Here is a 15,506-nt window from a genome sequence, read left to right on the forward strand (position 1 = left end):
AATTGTGTTTTCATTGGATTCAAAGTCCTTCTTGTTTTCTCTCTGGTCTGGGCTCCAGAGGTATGGAACTCGGGGCCGGGGTAGCAGGTTCTGCTCACACACACACCTCCCTTCTTCCCTTCCCCCCACACTGGTGACTTTGCTGCGGTTCTTACGAGGGGTGCATTTGGGGTTCTGAGGAGAGTCTTGGGGGCCTCTCACCTGCACAGCTCCTGCTTTTCTCCTTTCTCCTCTCTTCAGCTCCCCTGCTGATGTCTACTTTCCTTTGGTCCCCTTGTCCAGAGAGAGCCCTCTTGCTGAAGGAGGGAAAGCTTCAGACTGCTCAAGGTCAGCTGCCCTTGGCAGGGTCCCTTTGACCCTTGAGAAGCTCATCTACTTGCCATGCCTGTTAGCAACAGCACAGCATCTCTCTGCTGCCTGGTGTTCAATGTCATGGCAACAGCAGGGGGGCACTTGGCTGCACAAGGGAATCAGACGAGAGGCAATTTCTAGTCCTGAACTTTGCAAAGGAGAGGATGCGTAGGTGTACCTCCAAACTTATAAGGGAGTCTGTTGTCCCATCCCTGACCTTTGGCAGGAGGATGGAGAAGGGAAACCTCTTTTTATCATAACTGTTTTCCTCCAGTGGTGTGTGAGTGAGCACAAGTGTGCATGTTTGTGTGTGTGTGTGTGAAGGGGGTGTGGGTGTGTGATGGTGATGGCGGTGGTTGGGGGGAGAGATGGGGGGAGAACCAAATTTCCTAAAGCATAATGCTGCCTGTCAGCAAGCCCTGCAAAGAGGGGTGGCTCCAAAGCTAGCAGTTCTCTGAACTCAGAATCAGGGTTCTTTTCTTTTAGCTGTGCGCCCTTAGTCGACAGTTCTGGCAGTAGACTCCCACACTGTCTTATTATCCTTAACTGACACATTACATGCAATTACTTTGGGTATCTTAACAATGGGATCGACTTGATTGTACAGTAAGCCACCAGATGTACAGTGACAGAGCAATTTCACACCCCTGACCCTCAGTTGACCTTGGATGGCTCATCTGATCATGCTAGGAAGGTACTGCTTTAATCAAAAGGAATTTAAATCAGAAGATGTGCTATAAGATGTGGTGGGAAGGATGCAGCAGAGACCACGCCACTGAGCAGCCGAACAGGAAGAATGAGAAAAACACTGATGGGAAAGAGGAGAGGTGTGAGGACTGTTTATTAATATGGAGGAGGCTCCAAATCACAAGACCGCCAACAGAAATGCAGGTCACTATCATTAACAACACACAAAACATACCGCTTGGCTTAACAATTCGTCCCCCTTTTGACAGGATGCTGAACTATGATCGCAACCCATGAGAATTTCCTGGGAAAGGTCTAGCCAAGTCCAAACGCTGTTCCACAACACATTCATCTGCTCTCTGACCATCATTCAACATCCCTCTAGCTTTATTCTGGTCTTTTCCTTAAAACCGTTTCCTAATATTTGTGCTACCAATGGCATTTTCTTAACGCAGAATTTGTAGATAAAGAAAAACTATTAAAATGTTGTTAGTTGATGCTTTTTTATATGAATAAGAGATTGACAATTTTCCCCCGAACCAGCACAAAAATAGGGAGTAGAAAGCAGGAAGGCTTCCTTACACTTAACCCAAGCCATTCGCACACAAGTAACACAAGGCAGCTCAGCGCAGCTCCCCTCGAGCAACCTCCTGGTCACTTGGCCTTCTTGTGGCCTTTCTGGGGCTGCTCAGTGGCCTTCCTTGCCTCCTCCTCCGGGATGAACACACTGATAGTGAAGTCGCTTATCTCTGAGCCATACTTGTTCTTCACAACCAGCCCGTATTTGCCGGAGTCGGTGGTGCTCACCCCACTGACGGTGAAGTAGGCAGTCTTGCCGGCCTCGAACTTGACGCTACAGTGGTCATCTGGGACCAGGGGCTTCTCGTTCTTTAACCAGGAAACCTCTGGAGTTGGGTCGCCCCAAACGATGCAGGTGAGATTAAGCGCCTGCAAAACACGTTTTATGAGAGGGAAGGAGATAGATCAGGTACCATGATCCAGCTTCAAGAACCCTTCTGGTGGTTTGGCAGGAGCTGAAGGAGGATAAATATAAAGCCCCTGGAATGACGGGTAGAGTTATGTGGGGTATGCACCTGCATGAATTACAATTTGACTTCAGTCCTAGCTAGGTTTCTGGACCTAGAGACCTCAGCTTTCTGGCTTTGGGGAGGCTTATCATCAAAGCCACACGGAATTTGCTTCCAGTTCCCAGCTGCACTCTTGCTGTCATAAACACATAGATGCCTTTTGCTCTCGTGTGGCATTTGGATTCTGTCTCACTAGAGAAATCTCATTGCCATAATCACCACCTGCTCATTTTGCATTTCGTCTGCCTCCCAGAGCCCAGCAGCAGAATCATGACCACTGTTTCATATAATGGGATTCATTTTCAGGTTCCATCTCCCTCCTTTTATTTCTCCCCTCAAACCCCACCCAGTCTGTTGTAGTTGCAAAGGTGCCCTACCAAAATGTATTCCTATTTCCTGATATTTTATTATATTACCATCTGTGCTGAAACCCTCTTACTTTAAAAGATCAATGTTTGGGCCTATAGTTTTACTTTACCATACTTTTTTTTGTTGAAAAATTTAAGGATAATTGTAGATTCAGAAATGGCTGTAAAAAATAATAGAGAGATTGTATGTGCCCTTACCCAGTTTCGCCCAACAGTAACACTTTACAAAACTATAGTGTAATAACACAACCAGTACATTGACAGTGATGCAATCCACGGTTATTATTCAGATCTCCCCAGTTTGGCCTATACTCATTGGTGCTTGTTTGTGTGGGGTTCTATTCAATTTTATCCCTTGTCCTAGCTCCTCTCAGTCAAGAGAAAGAACATTTCCGTCACAAGGATCTCTCATGTTGCCCTTTATACCCACACCCACACCCTGCCCGCAACCTCCCAACCTCATTTCTAACTCCTGGTAACCACCAATCCATTTTCCATTTCTAAAATTGTGTAATTTCCAAAGCATTATATAAATAGCATTGTATAGCATGTAACTTTTTGAGACTGCCTTTTCTACTTGGCATAATTCCTTGCAGATTCATCCAAGTTACTGCAGGGATCAACAGTTTGTCCCTTTGTATGGCTCAGTAGTGTGCCATGGTGTATATATATATATATATATACACTTATAAAGGTCATCTGGGCTGTTTCCAGTTTGGGGCTATTATGAATAAAGCTGCTATTGAATATATACAGGTTTTTCTGTGAACATAAATGTTAATTTCTTTATGATAAATGACCAGGAGTACAACTACTGGGTCATATGATAAATGTATGTTTTCTTTTTTGAGAAATTGCCAAACTGTTTTCACGAGTGGCTATACAATCTTGGCTTACATTTCTACCAGCAATGTACGAGTGATTCCGTTTCTCTGCATCCTTATCAGCATTTGTTGTTGTCACTGTTTTTATTTTAGCAATTCTGATAGGTGTTATGATATTTCACTGCGGTTTTAATTTGCATTTCTCTGATGGCCAACAATGTTGAATTTACTTCACATTTTATTTTATTTTTTTTTTAAATTTTATTTATTTGACAGAGAGAGACACAGCGAGAGAGGCAACACAAGCTGGGGGAGTGGGGGAGGGAGAAGCAGGCTGTCTGCTGAGCAGGGAGCCCGATGTGGGGCTCGATCCCAGGACCCCGGGATCGTGACCTGAACCGAAGGCAGACGCTCAATGACTGAGCCACCCAGGCGCCCCTACTTCACATTTTAAATTCCATTCTTGCATTTTTTTTTCTTACCGAAATCCAGAAAGTATAAGGAAAAGAACTAGGGCTCACAATATACAGGAAAGGGATATTCTTCTAAATATCCCTCTAAAGGGTCTTATATGATCACTTATTACCTCTTCTATAAGAGTATTGTTTTTTTTTTAAGATTTTATTTATTTATTTGACAGAGAGAGACAAAGCGAGAGAAGGAACACAAGCAGGGGGAATGGGAGAGGGAGAAGCAGCCTTCCTGCTGAGCAGGGAGCCTGATGCGATGCAGGGGTCCATCCCAGGACCCTGGGATCATGACCTGAGCCGAAGGCAGATGCATAACGACTGAGCCACCCAGGCACCCCAAGAGTATTGTTTAAAACTGGGAGATAAGGAATCTTTTCCCTTCCATGGTTAATTAGCATTTCTTACTGAATTATCCTATAAACACATTTCAGCAAGAAAAATAGGCTATTGCCATCAAACTTATCCAAGCGGACCTGGGGTTAAAACTTTTTTTTTTCTTTTTTCTCTTTAAGTAGGCTCCATGCCCAACGTGGGGCTTGAACTCATGAGCCTGAGATCAAGAGTTGCATGCTCTACTGACTGAGCCAGCCAGGTGCCCCTTGGGGGTTAAAACTTTTAACAAAACCAAACCAAACTCCCAAATACCTTAGGTGTCATGGAAAACTACTATCCATACTTTAGATTTATTTCCGTTATAGATCACAAAGTCCTTTCCCATACATTCTCTCTCCGAATTCTCACTACAACCCAGTGAGCTGAATATTGTGAACCCCATTAAATGAGGAACATGAGAAACGGAGTTTAAAGACAAAAGCAACCTTGCAATGGTAGAGCTTCAGGTCGGCTGTGGTCATATATATTCCACCCGTGAAGAAATGCAGCTGGATGAAACCTGCCTCTCACTAAAGCCTTTCCACATGCCTTGTTTTATCCCTAGTCTACCTATCATATGTCTTCATTGGGAAAAGGTTTTGTTTCACTACAAGTACCTGTCCATTATGGCTGGCTTATTGAATTTGTCTTAATGAAACAGAGGGATGAAGAAAGCAAATCCAGGTTAGAAATTATGTTCATTGCTTTTGAAACAGAGGGATGAAGAAAGTGAATCCAGGTTAGAAATTATGTTCATTGCTTCTCAGAGAGATTATTACAGAGCCAGGAAATACTAGTTTAAAGTTAAATGGAAAGAAGTCAGTTTTTGGGGCGCCTGGGTGGCTCAGTCAGTTAAGCATCTGCCTTTGGCTCAGGTCATGATCCCAGGGTCCTGGGATCCAGCCCCGCATCAGGCTCCCTGCTCGGCGGGGAGTCTGCTTCTCCCTCTCCCTCCACCTCCTCCACCCTCTTTGTGCTCTCTCTCTCTCTCAATTTTATTTATAATAAATAAATAAAATCTTTTAAAAAAAAAGAAATAAATCAGTTTTCAACTGAAACAGAGCCTATAGAAATTCATGGAGCAGGATGTTTCCCTTCAGAGGTAAAGTATTTGACAGGACAGCCCATTTTCCACTAGGTGTTAGAGGTTGCATCTTTCTCCAATTATATTTGTCATATAGTTGTGATTGAACCTTTTTTGCTTCTTGTGATATGAAAGGGTACCTCTGGAAAGAGACTAAGTGGTCTACATGTGACCACATAAGGCGAACTTGTATCCTGATGCTTGGCCTACAAACTGTTAAGATGACTGGAAAATGGACTGCATTTTGAATCTTGTATTTGGCTACTCTGATGTCAAGCCTAAGCAGCAGTGGCTTAAGATGAAGATGGTGGGAGCTCTTGGACGGAACGAAGTCTGGGGCACTGGAATCCATTGCTAGTGTGGAAGAAGCAGGGACAGGAGGGCTCCATGCTTACCTTGCCTTCCTGGATGGTGACCACATCGGGGAGTCCACCCAACACTCGGGCACGATCTGCAAGCATAGGTGTTTCTGGTTAATCACTGAAATGATGAGCGCCAGTGATCACATTCACAGAAACACCCCAGGGACTAACTCTCCAATTTAGTTTCCTTCTCCTTACAGTTATTTTATACCTGTTTTTAACATGAAAATTAGAAAAGGATCCAGTAATTTTAGATGTTAATCCTTCCTCACACAGATAAATTGTGTGCGTGGCTGCCTCTACCTATTCCTAAATTATCAGCTTGAGATGGCTTCGTGGTATTAAGACCTGCTCTATAATTTTCATGACTATTTTCAGCCCTGGCCCTTCTGTAGCTCAGTGGGGCTCAGTTCAAGGAAGCAAAAGCAGATCTCTATGGACAGCTTCCAAGTCGGCTTGGCCTCCTTGAAGGGCTTCCCTTTCATTTAAAAAAAAAAAAAGGTTGCATAATTGGAGGCTGAATGCCATGAGATCTGGAGGCTTGCGCAGATGTGGGCTTTCTTTGAGGCCTTTCCTAGAGAGCTTCCCTTTTTTGTCCCCTGGTAGTTCTTGGTGTATAGGGCTATGTAGGGTTACTATCTATGACCATGAAGTACAAAGGCCCCCAGCTGAGGGGACAAGGTGTGGGAAGGGTGCTGAATTCCAGAGCTGACCTCTCGCTCCACCCAGCCCTGTGCTCTGGGTGTGACTGGCTCAGCCAGGGAAGGACGCCTCCCTGTAATCTGCTCAAAGGTACACTGTCTTGACACTAACGCAGTGGCCACCACCCTCTCAATTTTAGGCCTACTTCAATTAATGTGTGACTCTAGATCCTATTTCTACAACTCCCTTCTCCACTAAGTCAGACTAAAGCTTTGAACAAGCCTTGAATCTTGATTGCATTCTCCTGCTGATTCCATTGCACCTTGGACCACCTGTAAGCTCAACTCATCATCTGGCTCCTACACCACCCGATGTGTGACATCAGGCAAGTCACCTCACTGTGTGGACCCTAGTCTCCTAATATGTGGAATGGGGGAAGGGTTGCGTTACCCCTGTGGACATGAAGTTACCCAGATCTGTGCCATAGCATCCGTGGGATTCCTCTGGGGGCCCAGGGAGGAGGTCTGAGGAGGGGCATTGAGTCAGGGAGCCTGGACCCCATCCCACCTTCAATTACGCTAACTTGGCTTTTACCTATTTTACATCTTGGATCTGTGTGAATTTGTTTGAATTAAGCATCCCTCGGCTTACAAAAGGTTAAACACAGGGGGCCAGAAGAGCACTCAAGTCTCTTCCAGCTCTAAACTGCTTCGATGCAGAAACTTGAGAAAGAATTCATGAACTGGAGGGAGGGGCAGGCTCCTTGCTCACCAGAGTTCAAGAATGGGGAGTGGCCATCAACTTTGGACTCTGGCTTTGCTTGTGCATACAGGCGCGGGAGGGGCACACTTGTTCCCAACAAGAAGCGCTCCCCTCTGGCGCTGCCCCCCCCCCCGCCCCGGCACGCCCGGTGCTGGTGTGGGCATCAGCCCCGTTCACCACTAGCCGCTGCCTTACCACTCAGGAGCCCAGCCCAAGAAGGGGGAGAAGGAGAGAGCGGGAAGGAGAGAGGAAGGCAGTCCAGAGTGCAAAGTTCCATCCTGAATGACCTGGAGCTACAGAAAGGCTGGCAGAACACTTCACTTCTCACTCCCCCTCCTGGTTCCCTTCCATTCCAGCTCAGGACTGACTACAACGTTAGCCCTCAACAATTTTCAAACCCTGCCTCACACACTCAGAGAGAACCTGAATGATTATGGTAATTAGTTCATGACTCTCGGAATCCTAAAAGATTGAATTCTAGAAATCTCCACATATGAGGCCAACAGTTGACAGAAGTTAGTAGTGAGCACGTTTGTGAGTACACAGATTTGACAGCTTGGTGTTTGTTCACTCAGACTGTGAAGAATTCAAGAAGGCCTTCTTTGGCTTCTTTTATCCTACAGGGGCTCTTAGGAAAATGCAGGAGTATTTGTCGGGAGACCAGTCACAGTGATTTTCCTGATGTCACATTTACAGTTTCTTATTTATTCTTTAATAGAGATACATTTTTCTGATACATTGTGCCTGCTGCAAGTGATTAACAACTTATTGTGTAACTTGTGCCCAGAGATTTCTCAGGACACCCAGGGGTTAGCTCAAGTCAAGAGCTCAGTGACATTCTTAAAATGTAATCTGACACCTTCTTTTCACAGACGTTCTTACTCAAGAGACTAAATGAAAACATATGTAGAACACCTAAGATTAAAAAAAAAATGAAAGACTCTCTGTCTGCAGTCACAATAAAAAAATAAAAGCTATGTTTTGAGACTATGCCAGGAATAAATGGGAAGGGGGTTTACTTACTTTTCTCGGCAATGGCAGCTTGTCTGTGGTTGAGAGAACCAAACAAACATGCAAACAAAGAAGAATTTTGTTTTAGTGGTACTTCAAAGTAGCGAACCTTGACTGCATTTCATTGCCTCAGAGACATTTTGCTGCTCAACAAAGCAGTGGGAAGTGTGGTTTTTAGGCATCTGCCAAAATGAAAGACCCTCTCTAACTCTCAGGTGGGGGAGCAGCACATCATGTTCCAGAGAAATCAGGGCACACAAATGGCAAGGGACTTACTTTAGTCTCTGGAATTCAGCAAAGGCTTCATCATATGCTTGAAGAGAAAAAACGAGAAGTTAGAATGTTCTCACCCAGAACTGACAACACACAGCAGTGGATTGAAATTCGCAGACTGAGGTCAGTGTGGTCAGTCCAGACATGACTAAGCTGACTGAATAAGACTGTGCCTGCCCGTTGACTCTGCAACATGATGGACTTCACAGGACAAGCAAATACTTCCTAGGTAGAAAAGATGAAGTAGTGGATTTTAGAAGCTCCCAATTCAGTGAGAGACCTTCCTTTCAAGCAGAGAGACAAAGATTAGCTCTGCCAAAGATAAAATGGTAATAAAGGTGGTTGTGTGATAAGCATCCTGAACATCAAAAAGGCTTTCCTCTTATTAAATCATCCCACTCGGCACAGCCTCTGAGCTCGACAATTAAATGTTTCCATATTACACGGTCTGGCCCGTCTATCTGTGTTAAAGGGCACAGGAGCGATGGAGCTCCCAGCCTGGGCCAGTGTTGTCCTGAAGCAATGCTTCTAAGCTGGGCAGGAGCCCAGAGAAAAGACAGTGAGACAAGGAAATGAGAGCTACAGAGTTCTAAAATCTTTCTTCCCCCCGAGCCTGCGGAAGCCACTTTGAATAATTCAGGCGAAAAGGCAGCTTTATTTTGAAATCTCTCTCACCTCCTCTTTAAGCTCCTATGTGGTCTGGGAATCATCATATTTTATGTCTAGAAAGTATTTACCGTCCCCCTCCTTTTACGGAGGGGAAAAATAAGCATAAAAAGTCAGGCTTCAAGTCTCTGGAGGTAGACCAGTTAGGCTAAGCCAGGCTAAGCATTCAGTTCTCTTCCTTTTGCCCACACTACACTAAAGAAGAGCTGGGCCCTGCTGAACCAATCTGCTTGGGTGGGCCAGAGAGTAAAAGAAATTTTTTTTTTAAGTTTTAAATTTATCCACCCCCTTCCTGTTTCCCGGTTTCGGCTGTGTTTCAAAATGTCAGACGCACTGCAGAAGAAATCCCCTGTTACTGCAGTGTGTGCCTCAGGCACGGCGGGGCCTGCAGGCAGCCACTCCCATCTTTCTAGTCCTCATGGGTGGGGGATGGGGGGGGAGGGGGGGAGGGGTGTGTGTGGGGGGGGGGGGGAAGGGTCTGGGGGCTCAGCCCAAAACAATTCAAGGCAGGACTGCTGAAAGGCTGTGCTCTTAATTGTGAGTCTACTCTCTGCGGATTAAAAACACTAAGAGTTCGGGGCGCCTGGGTGGCTCAGTCGTTAGGTGTCTGCCTTCGGCTCAGGTCATGATCCCAGGGTCCTGGGATCGAGCCCCGCATGGGGCTCCCTGCTCCACAGGAAGCCTGCTTCTCCCTCCCCCACTCCCTCTGCTTGTGTTCCCTCTGTCGCTGTGTCTTTCTCTGTCAAATAAATAAATAAAATCTTTAAAAAAAAACAACAAAAAAAACCAAACCACTAAGAGTTCTGGAATATTCAGATCGCATTTTAGTGTATGAAGGAGTGGAAGAAAAAGTCAGTCCAGGGTCTCCCTGAGGAATGTTAGGCAGAATCTAGACGGAGCAGTGGAAGGACCGCCCTAAGGCAGAGTCCCAAGTCCTTGAGGGGGAATGATAGAGACAGGAGCTGGAGGCAAGGACAGTGATAAATAAGCTACACATTAAAAGCCCCGGGGCACAACATCCTGACCCTGTGGTTTCCAAGACCTTGGGGCTGACAGATCAAGAGCCACAGTTGCAGAACACATGCTCCCTCTCCTTGTCCACGTCTCTAAACTGTGTAACTTGTGGCTGCTAGTTGCATGTTACCTCTGTATCTGTCCATGTCTCTCCATAGTTCCTGCTCCTCTTCCCTCTTCTCTCCAGATGCCCCCATTCTCTCAGCAGATGACCAAGACATCTGAGGCCATAAGGACCCAACTTCTCCAACTTTCTTCTCTTCTCCTCAATATTAATCTTTGCTTATTCATATTTACCCACCCGCCCCTCTCTGATTTCTGAAGAAAAGGGATCCCTGCTCCTTTCCAAAGTCAACACTTTCACCCCTGCCCTGGATCTCAGACTTTCCATTCTTCAGAACATGGATACATTGGTTATTCCTCATCACTCACAACTTCCAGCTCAACTGAATTCTTAAACTCTGTGAAACATGCTCAAATTCCAATCACCGTAACAATTCTTTTTCAGTGCTTGTTCTTGCTTGTTCTTGTGACTGTAAATCAACCTGCCCTCCTTTGTGAGCATCTTGAAAAGGGAGTCCTTGCTCTCCGTGTTTATTGTCTCTACTTTATACTTTCACTGATTCTCCAAGACCCATTGAATTCTTGTTTCTACCACCATGCTGAATTTAAATTGCTTTCTTAAAATCTCTAATCATCTTCCAATAGTCAGATGTAATGGCCTCTTATCACCCTTCATTCTTTTTTTAAAAGCCCACACTCCTCCACAGGAAAGTTCTAATCTGTAAAATATTCATTTACCTTGTCCAGAAAGATCCACTGTCTTCAGGTGTCCAGTTTTGCCATCAAAGAGCTCCATCACATATTTCCCTTTGTCATTCGGAGTGGGCTCACTGATTTGCAGCCAGATCTGTTCCCCGGTGACCCCACTCTTAACTCTGTCTGAGTACTTAATAGGAGTCCCGCTGTTCATAGCAAAGAAAACATTGTTATCCTTTGCTTTCATCCAGAGCTGATTTTTACTTTGTCTCTCTTTGAAGGTCTCACCATAGAGTTTTACAGGGTTTCAAACAACATGAGAACCATGCATGTTCAGCTTAAGGAAAAGTATGGGCCCTGAATCACAGAACCTGGATTCCAAGGCCCAGGGTGGGGGTGGGGGGTGGACAGTCTGTACATTTAACTCCCAGCAGCAGTCTGGGGCCCTAGCTGATTGCAACACTGATACTTCTTAGTGGTATTAATTATCTTTGTTTTTGCTTGGGTTTATTTGTAGGACTAAGAGAATCTTTAAAGGGAAAAGGCCAAACTATATATTCTATTACTGCATATTTCTTGCAGATGGTCTCTGGCTATAAGTCAGATTTTACAAACTAATTAAAAACAGACTTAAGGAGGTTCATCTGTGGCTGACATCTATTGACATACGTGGTTACAAAGCTATTTAAAACATATGTAAATATGTACTTGGTAGTAAGGCCAAGAATAAATGAAAAGCAGAGTCTCTGCCAAAATGAATGAGGCACCTCTCTGTCCCTGGACATGAGTTTCTCCAAATTCTATAGTAGGTCATGAGCAGACACATACATTGCATTCTTTACAAGAGAATAAAAGCAAATAGAACCCTTGGCCTTGTGATCTGATGGTTTAGAAATGTTACTGTTATAAATGAAGTAAGAGAAAAGTAGATGTAGGTGTACTGTCAATGATGCTGAAAGAAACTTTATGAAGAGTTTGTAAACATGTGAGGAAATAGGAAAAAAAGAAGTATGCAAAACTACTTAATTATAGTAACAATTATGCATAGAGAAAAGCCTGGAAGTACACCAAAAAGTTTACACTACGGCTAGGAGAACTATGGATGATATTATATTACAAGCTCTTTCTAAGATATAAGTATATTTTCTAAAACAAGCATGTATTACATTTGTAGTTGTAATAAACAAAATGAACTAAAAACAGAAAAACAAAAATCTCCAATAAAAATGTTTCAGCTTTCAAATAAACATTCACCATTTTTCTTTTTCTTTCTTTTTTTTTTTTTTAAAGAATTTTATTTACTTATTTGACAGAGAGAGACAAAGCGAGAGAAGGAACACAGCAGGGGGAGTGGGAGAGGGAGAAGCAGGCTTCCCTCCGAGCAGGGAGCCCGATGCAGGGCTCGATCCCAAGACCCTGGGATCATGACCTGAGCTGAAGGCAGACACTTAACGACTGAGCCACCCAGGCGCCCCATCACCATTCTTATACAATACATTCTTTAAAAGATATTCATGAACTGCCATAAGAGGGGCACGTGGGTGGCTCAGTCGGTTAAGCATCTGCCTTTGGTTCAGGTCACAATCTCAGGGTCCTGGGATCGAGCCCCAGGGTGGGCTCCCTGCTCAGTGGGGAGCCTGCTTCTCCCTCTGCCCCTCCCCCCACTCATGCTCTCTCCTTCTCTCTCAAATAAATAAATAAAATCTTTAAAAAAATGAAAAAAAAAAAAAAACTTCCATAAGATGTAGGGTAAAGGAACCCATCTGTACCCACAGACTTGAGTCTGAGCAATATATATGTCTTAAAGAGTTAGAAAGGTAGACAGTCCTCAGTTTTGCTATAATAAATCTGTTTGAATTCTCTAATCTCTAACTAACATGCATAATAGTACCTTAGATTTGTAAAGCCCTTCATGGTTTACAAAGTGCCATAAATTTCATTCTCTCATTGGCTCCATCAGTATTATGAGATAGAATAGGTATTATTGCTCTTATTTCATATGAGAGAAACCTAAGATTTCAAAATATTAAATGACTTGCCTAAGATTCAAGGGAAGATAGGAGCAAAGTCAAGGCTAAAACCCATTTCAAGTTTTCTCCTGTTAACGCCACATACTTACCAAAAGACAGTGAAGACAATCAGTCATTGATTCCTGAATCTTTCCTAGCCACATGGGTACACAAAACAGTCATTCAGCTGACTAGACCAAATAGTGTAAGAGGTTTATGCCTTACTAGTCTAATAGCAACTTCCTTAAAACTGTTCTAATTTTTTTGAACAAGTAATTCTTTTAAAGATGATATAAAGCTTTTTGATTGATTATTCAGTTAATTCATCTTCTCTTATTCTTCAGACTCATATATTAGAATGTCCTAGATGTCACAGAGGAATTTCCTAGAATTTGATCTATTTTAACTCATAATTACTTTCCCAAAATGTGCTCTGAAAGAAATAGAACAAAGGACTGAAACCCCAAGCATTCAAATTGGAATTTCACTTGTTCTCTCCCTCCCCCCGTCTGTTGTTGTTTTTTTTTTTAAGAACTCAGGAAATGAATAAGAATAAGAATAAAAACACTGTTTTATATCACAGTAAAGTCATATTAAAGAAAACACAAATGTCTGTTTTGTTGGACGACCCAGTTCTGGTTAAATGTTCAATCTAGACTTTTAAAGCAACTGGAACACAGAATAGCGCCATGGTGAGGGGAGCTCTGGAGCCAGGCCTGGGCTCAGTCCTCCACCTGCCAGTGAGCTGTCCGACCTCGACAAGTCACCTCCCCCAGCCTGAGCTTCCTAGTCACTAAAGTGAGAATTACCTGCCTCCTAGAGTTGTGAATATTAAATGAATTCATACATGGGAAGGGCTTGGGGCCGCGGGCAGCATCTGATAGACACCCATGGTAGGGAAGATGCAAATAAACACTGTTGTGTGCCTCCTCCCAGGGCTGTCACAGTGACCTACTGCTCAGTGGGGCTCAATAAAGGACTTCTGGAACGAGCATCCCCTGCATCCGAAGAGTGGACAGAAGGTGGCTGTGCCCCATCAGATTTCTATGCCAGGCTGCTGTTCTCTTTCAGCTCAGGACATTTCAAGGAAGGGCAGAGGTTAAGGACACTGCCAAAAGTATAATGGGGGAACTGGTTGGACTTAGAAACCTACTTTAGCTCTTAGAATCCCAGAGGTGAACTTGAGTTCACCTGTAACTCCACAAAGGAACCTGGGATTAGAACAGATCTACAGGCTCAGTCCAGCTCAAATACACATTCCCAAAGTAATCTTGAATCCCCAAAGCCTTCCAAGGGTGGACATGAGACATGCTAATGCCCAACTATGCCAACTGCTATTAATGATAACAGTAACAAACTCAGGCACTCCACCGGATTGGGTTTCTTTGGTGCATGGCTATTAATTCATATAACAGGAAATGTGGTGGCTCTTGGTGCATGCTGCTTCAGTTTTGTTCCAGACCATAACAGGGGTGAGCTGTGTATAGAAAGAGGGGATAAGAATCTGGTTTTGGGTGCCTGGCAAAGCAGAGGGAGCCCAAGCTCAACCTTCTGAAGGTGGAAATTCTATTATAGAGATGTGTACGGATGATGACAGTTCCCAGATCACAAAGACAGATGATCTTAGCCATCACTGGACTCACCACGAACTCAAGTTCAGGCTAAGGGAATGGTGGGGATGCTTCTGTCTATACTTATCAATGTCAGACCTGGGAAGTAAGAAGGCTCCTTACCTGAGAGGAAGAATAGAGGATTGTTGTTGCCCCCTTTTTGCCCCCCCAACACACACACACACACACACACACACACACGGGAGAAAGAATTTCTACATGGCAGTTAAGTTCCCATTTACTTACTTGTGGGACCAGTTAACTTTCAGATCATCCAGGTAATAAGTAACAAAAGAGTACAGCCGGATGCCCTCGGCTGTGCTCTGGATTTTCAAGTCTGTAGCAGACAAAGCTGAAAGAGGAAAACAGCATAGTTCGTACAGCTGTAAGTCTATCCAGGAGAATAGTGAAGCATTGTCGTGGGGAGATCATTCTAACTTACCTATTGTTTTACATACTTCAGTCATCAGTTCTTTAAAGGCTGTGGATAGAGATTCATAGACAGAGCTTTAGCATAAAAATGCTCAACGTAAGGTCAGATCTCAAACTGTGAGTAGCATGTGCTCTCAACATTATCCTGCCTGGTGAATGGTATTGGCCACAGGTGAATTTGCTGAACAACTGACAATAAGTGCTCTTTGAGGAAATAATACCTCAATTTGTATCAACTTTTAAAGATTCTTGCTCTTATTTTGATATATTTTTTCCCTCTAATTCTTTATAACTATCACCATATTTACATTCTAGAGGAAGCCACAATGAGATTTCCAGGAAGGTTCTTGGCTTTCTTAAGTCCCAAGAAGTCTTAGTTTGCATATACTGAATTTTCTTATCTGCGTCATCAACTCATAATGAATTAACCATCCAGGTTCCCTGATATTTCTCAGCCTGATAATGCTTCTTGCCAATAAGCACATTTAGTCTTGCCTCCACCAGGAATAGGAAGGTGAAATCAAAGTCAGACCTATACTGTTAGTAATATTGTTAAAGATCTTGTTCAAGAACACACTTGGCAGTCTGGTGGTCACATGTAGGTCTTTGTTATCATCATATATCTGTCCTTAGAAGTCTCTGAAAAATGGAAATTGCTTTCTTGCTCTGCTAATAACTGAGAGGCTTCATGTTTCATATATAAATCTTTCTTGCCACCTGTT

At 43.8% G+C, this 15,506-nt stretch overlaps 1 protein-coding gene across 4 annotated transcripts in view; it reads right to left on the bottom strand.

Annotated features, from left to right (window-relative positions):
- Positions 1–915: 915 nt before the first annotated feature.
- The window catches only part of MYOM1 (myomesin 1), a 161,736-nt gene continuing 147,145 nt past the window's right edge, over positions 916–15,506 (bottom strand). For all 4 annotated transcript variants that reach the window (XM_032421171.1, XM_032421168.1, XM_032421169.1 and 1 more), the window contains 7 exons: positions 14,795–14,833; positions 14,599–14,704; positions 10,776–10,939; positions 8,298–8,334; positions 8,034–8,056; positions 5,640–5,695; positions 916–1,986 (listed from right to left, as the gene is read on the bottom strand). In XM_032421171.1, coding sequence (XP_032277062.1) covers positions 1,693–1,986; positions 5,640–5,695; positions 8,034–8,056; positions 8,298–8,334; positions 10,776–10,939; positions 14,599–14,704; positions 14,795–14,833 — 719 coding nt within the window. In that variant the 3' untranslated portion in view covers positions 916–1,692. The remainder of the gene's footprint in view (positions 1,987–5,639; positions 5,696–8,033; positions 8,057–8,297; positions 8,335–10,775; positions 10,940–14,598; positions 14,705–14,794; positions 14,834–15,506) is intronic.

This window comes from Phoca vitulina, unplaced genomic scaffold, assembly GCF_004348235.1.
Source record: "Phoca vitulina isolate PV1807 unplaced genomic scaffold, GSC_HSeal_1.0 scaffold24, whole genome shotgun sequence".
Lineage (NCBI taxonomy): Eukaryota > Metazoa > Chordata > Mammalia > Carnivora > Phocidae > Phoca > Phoca vitulina.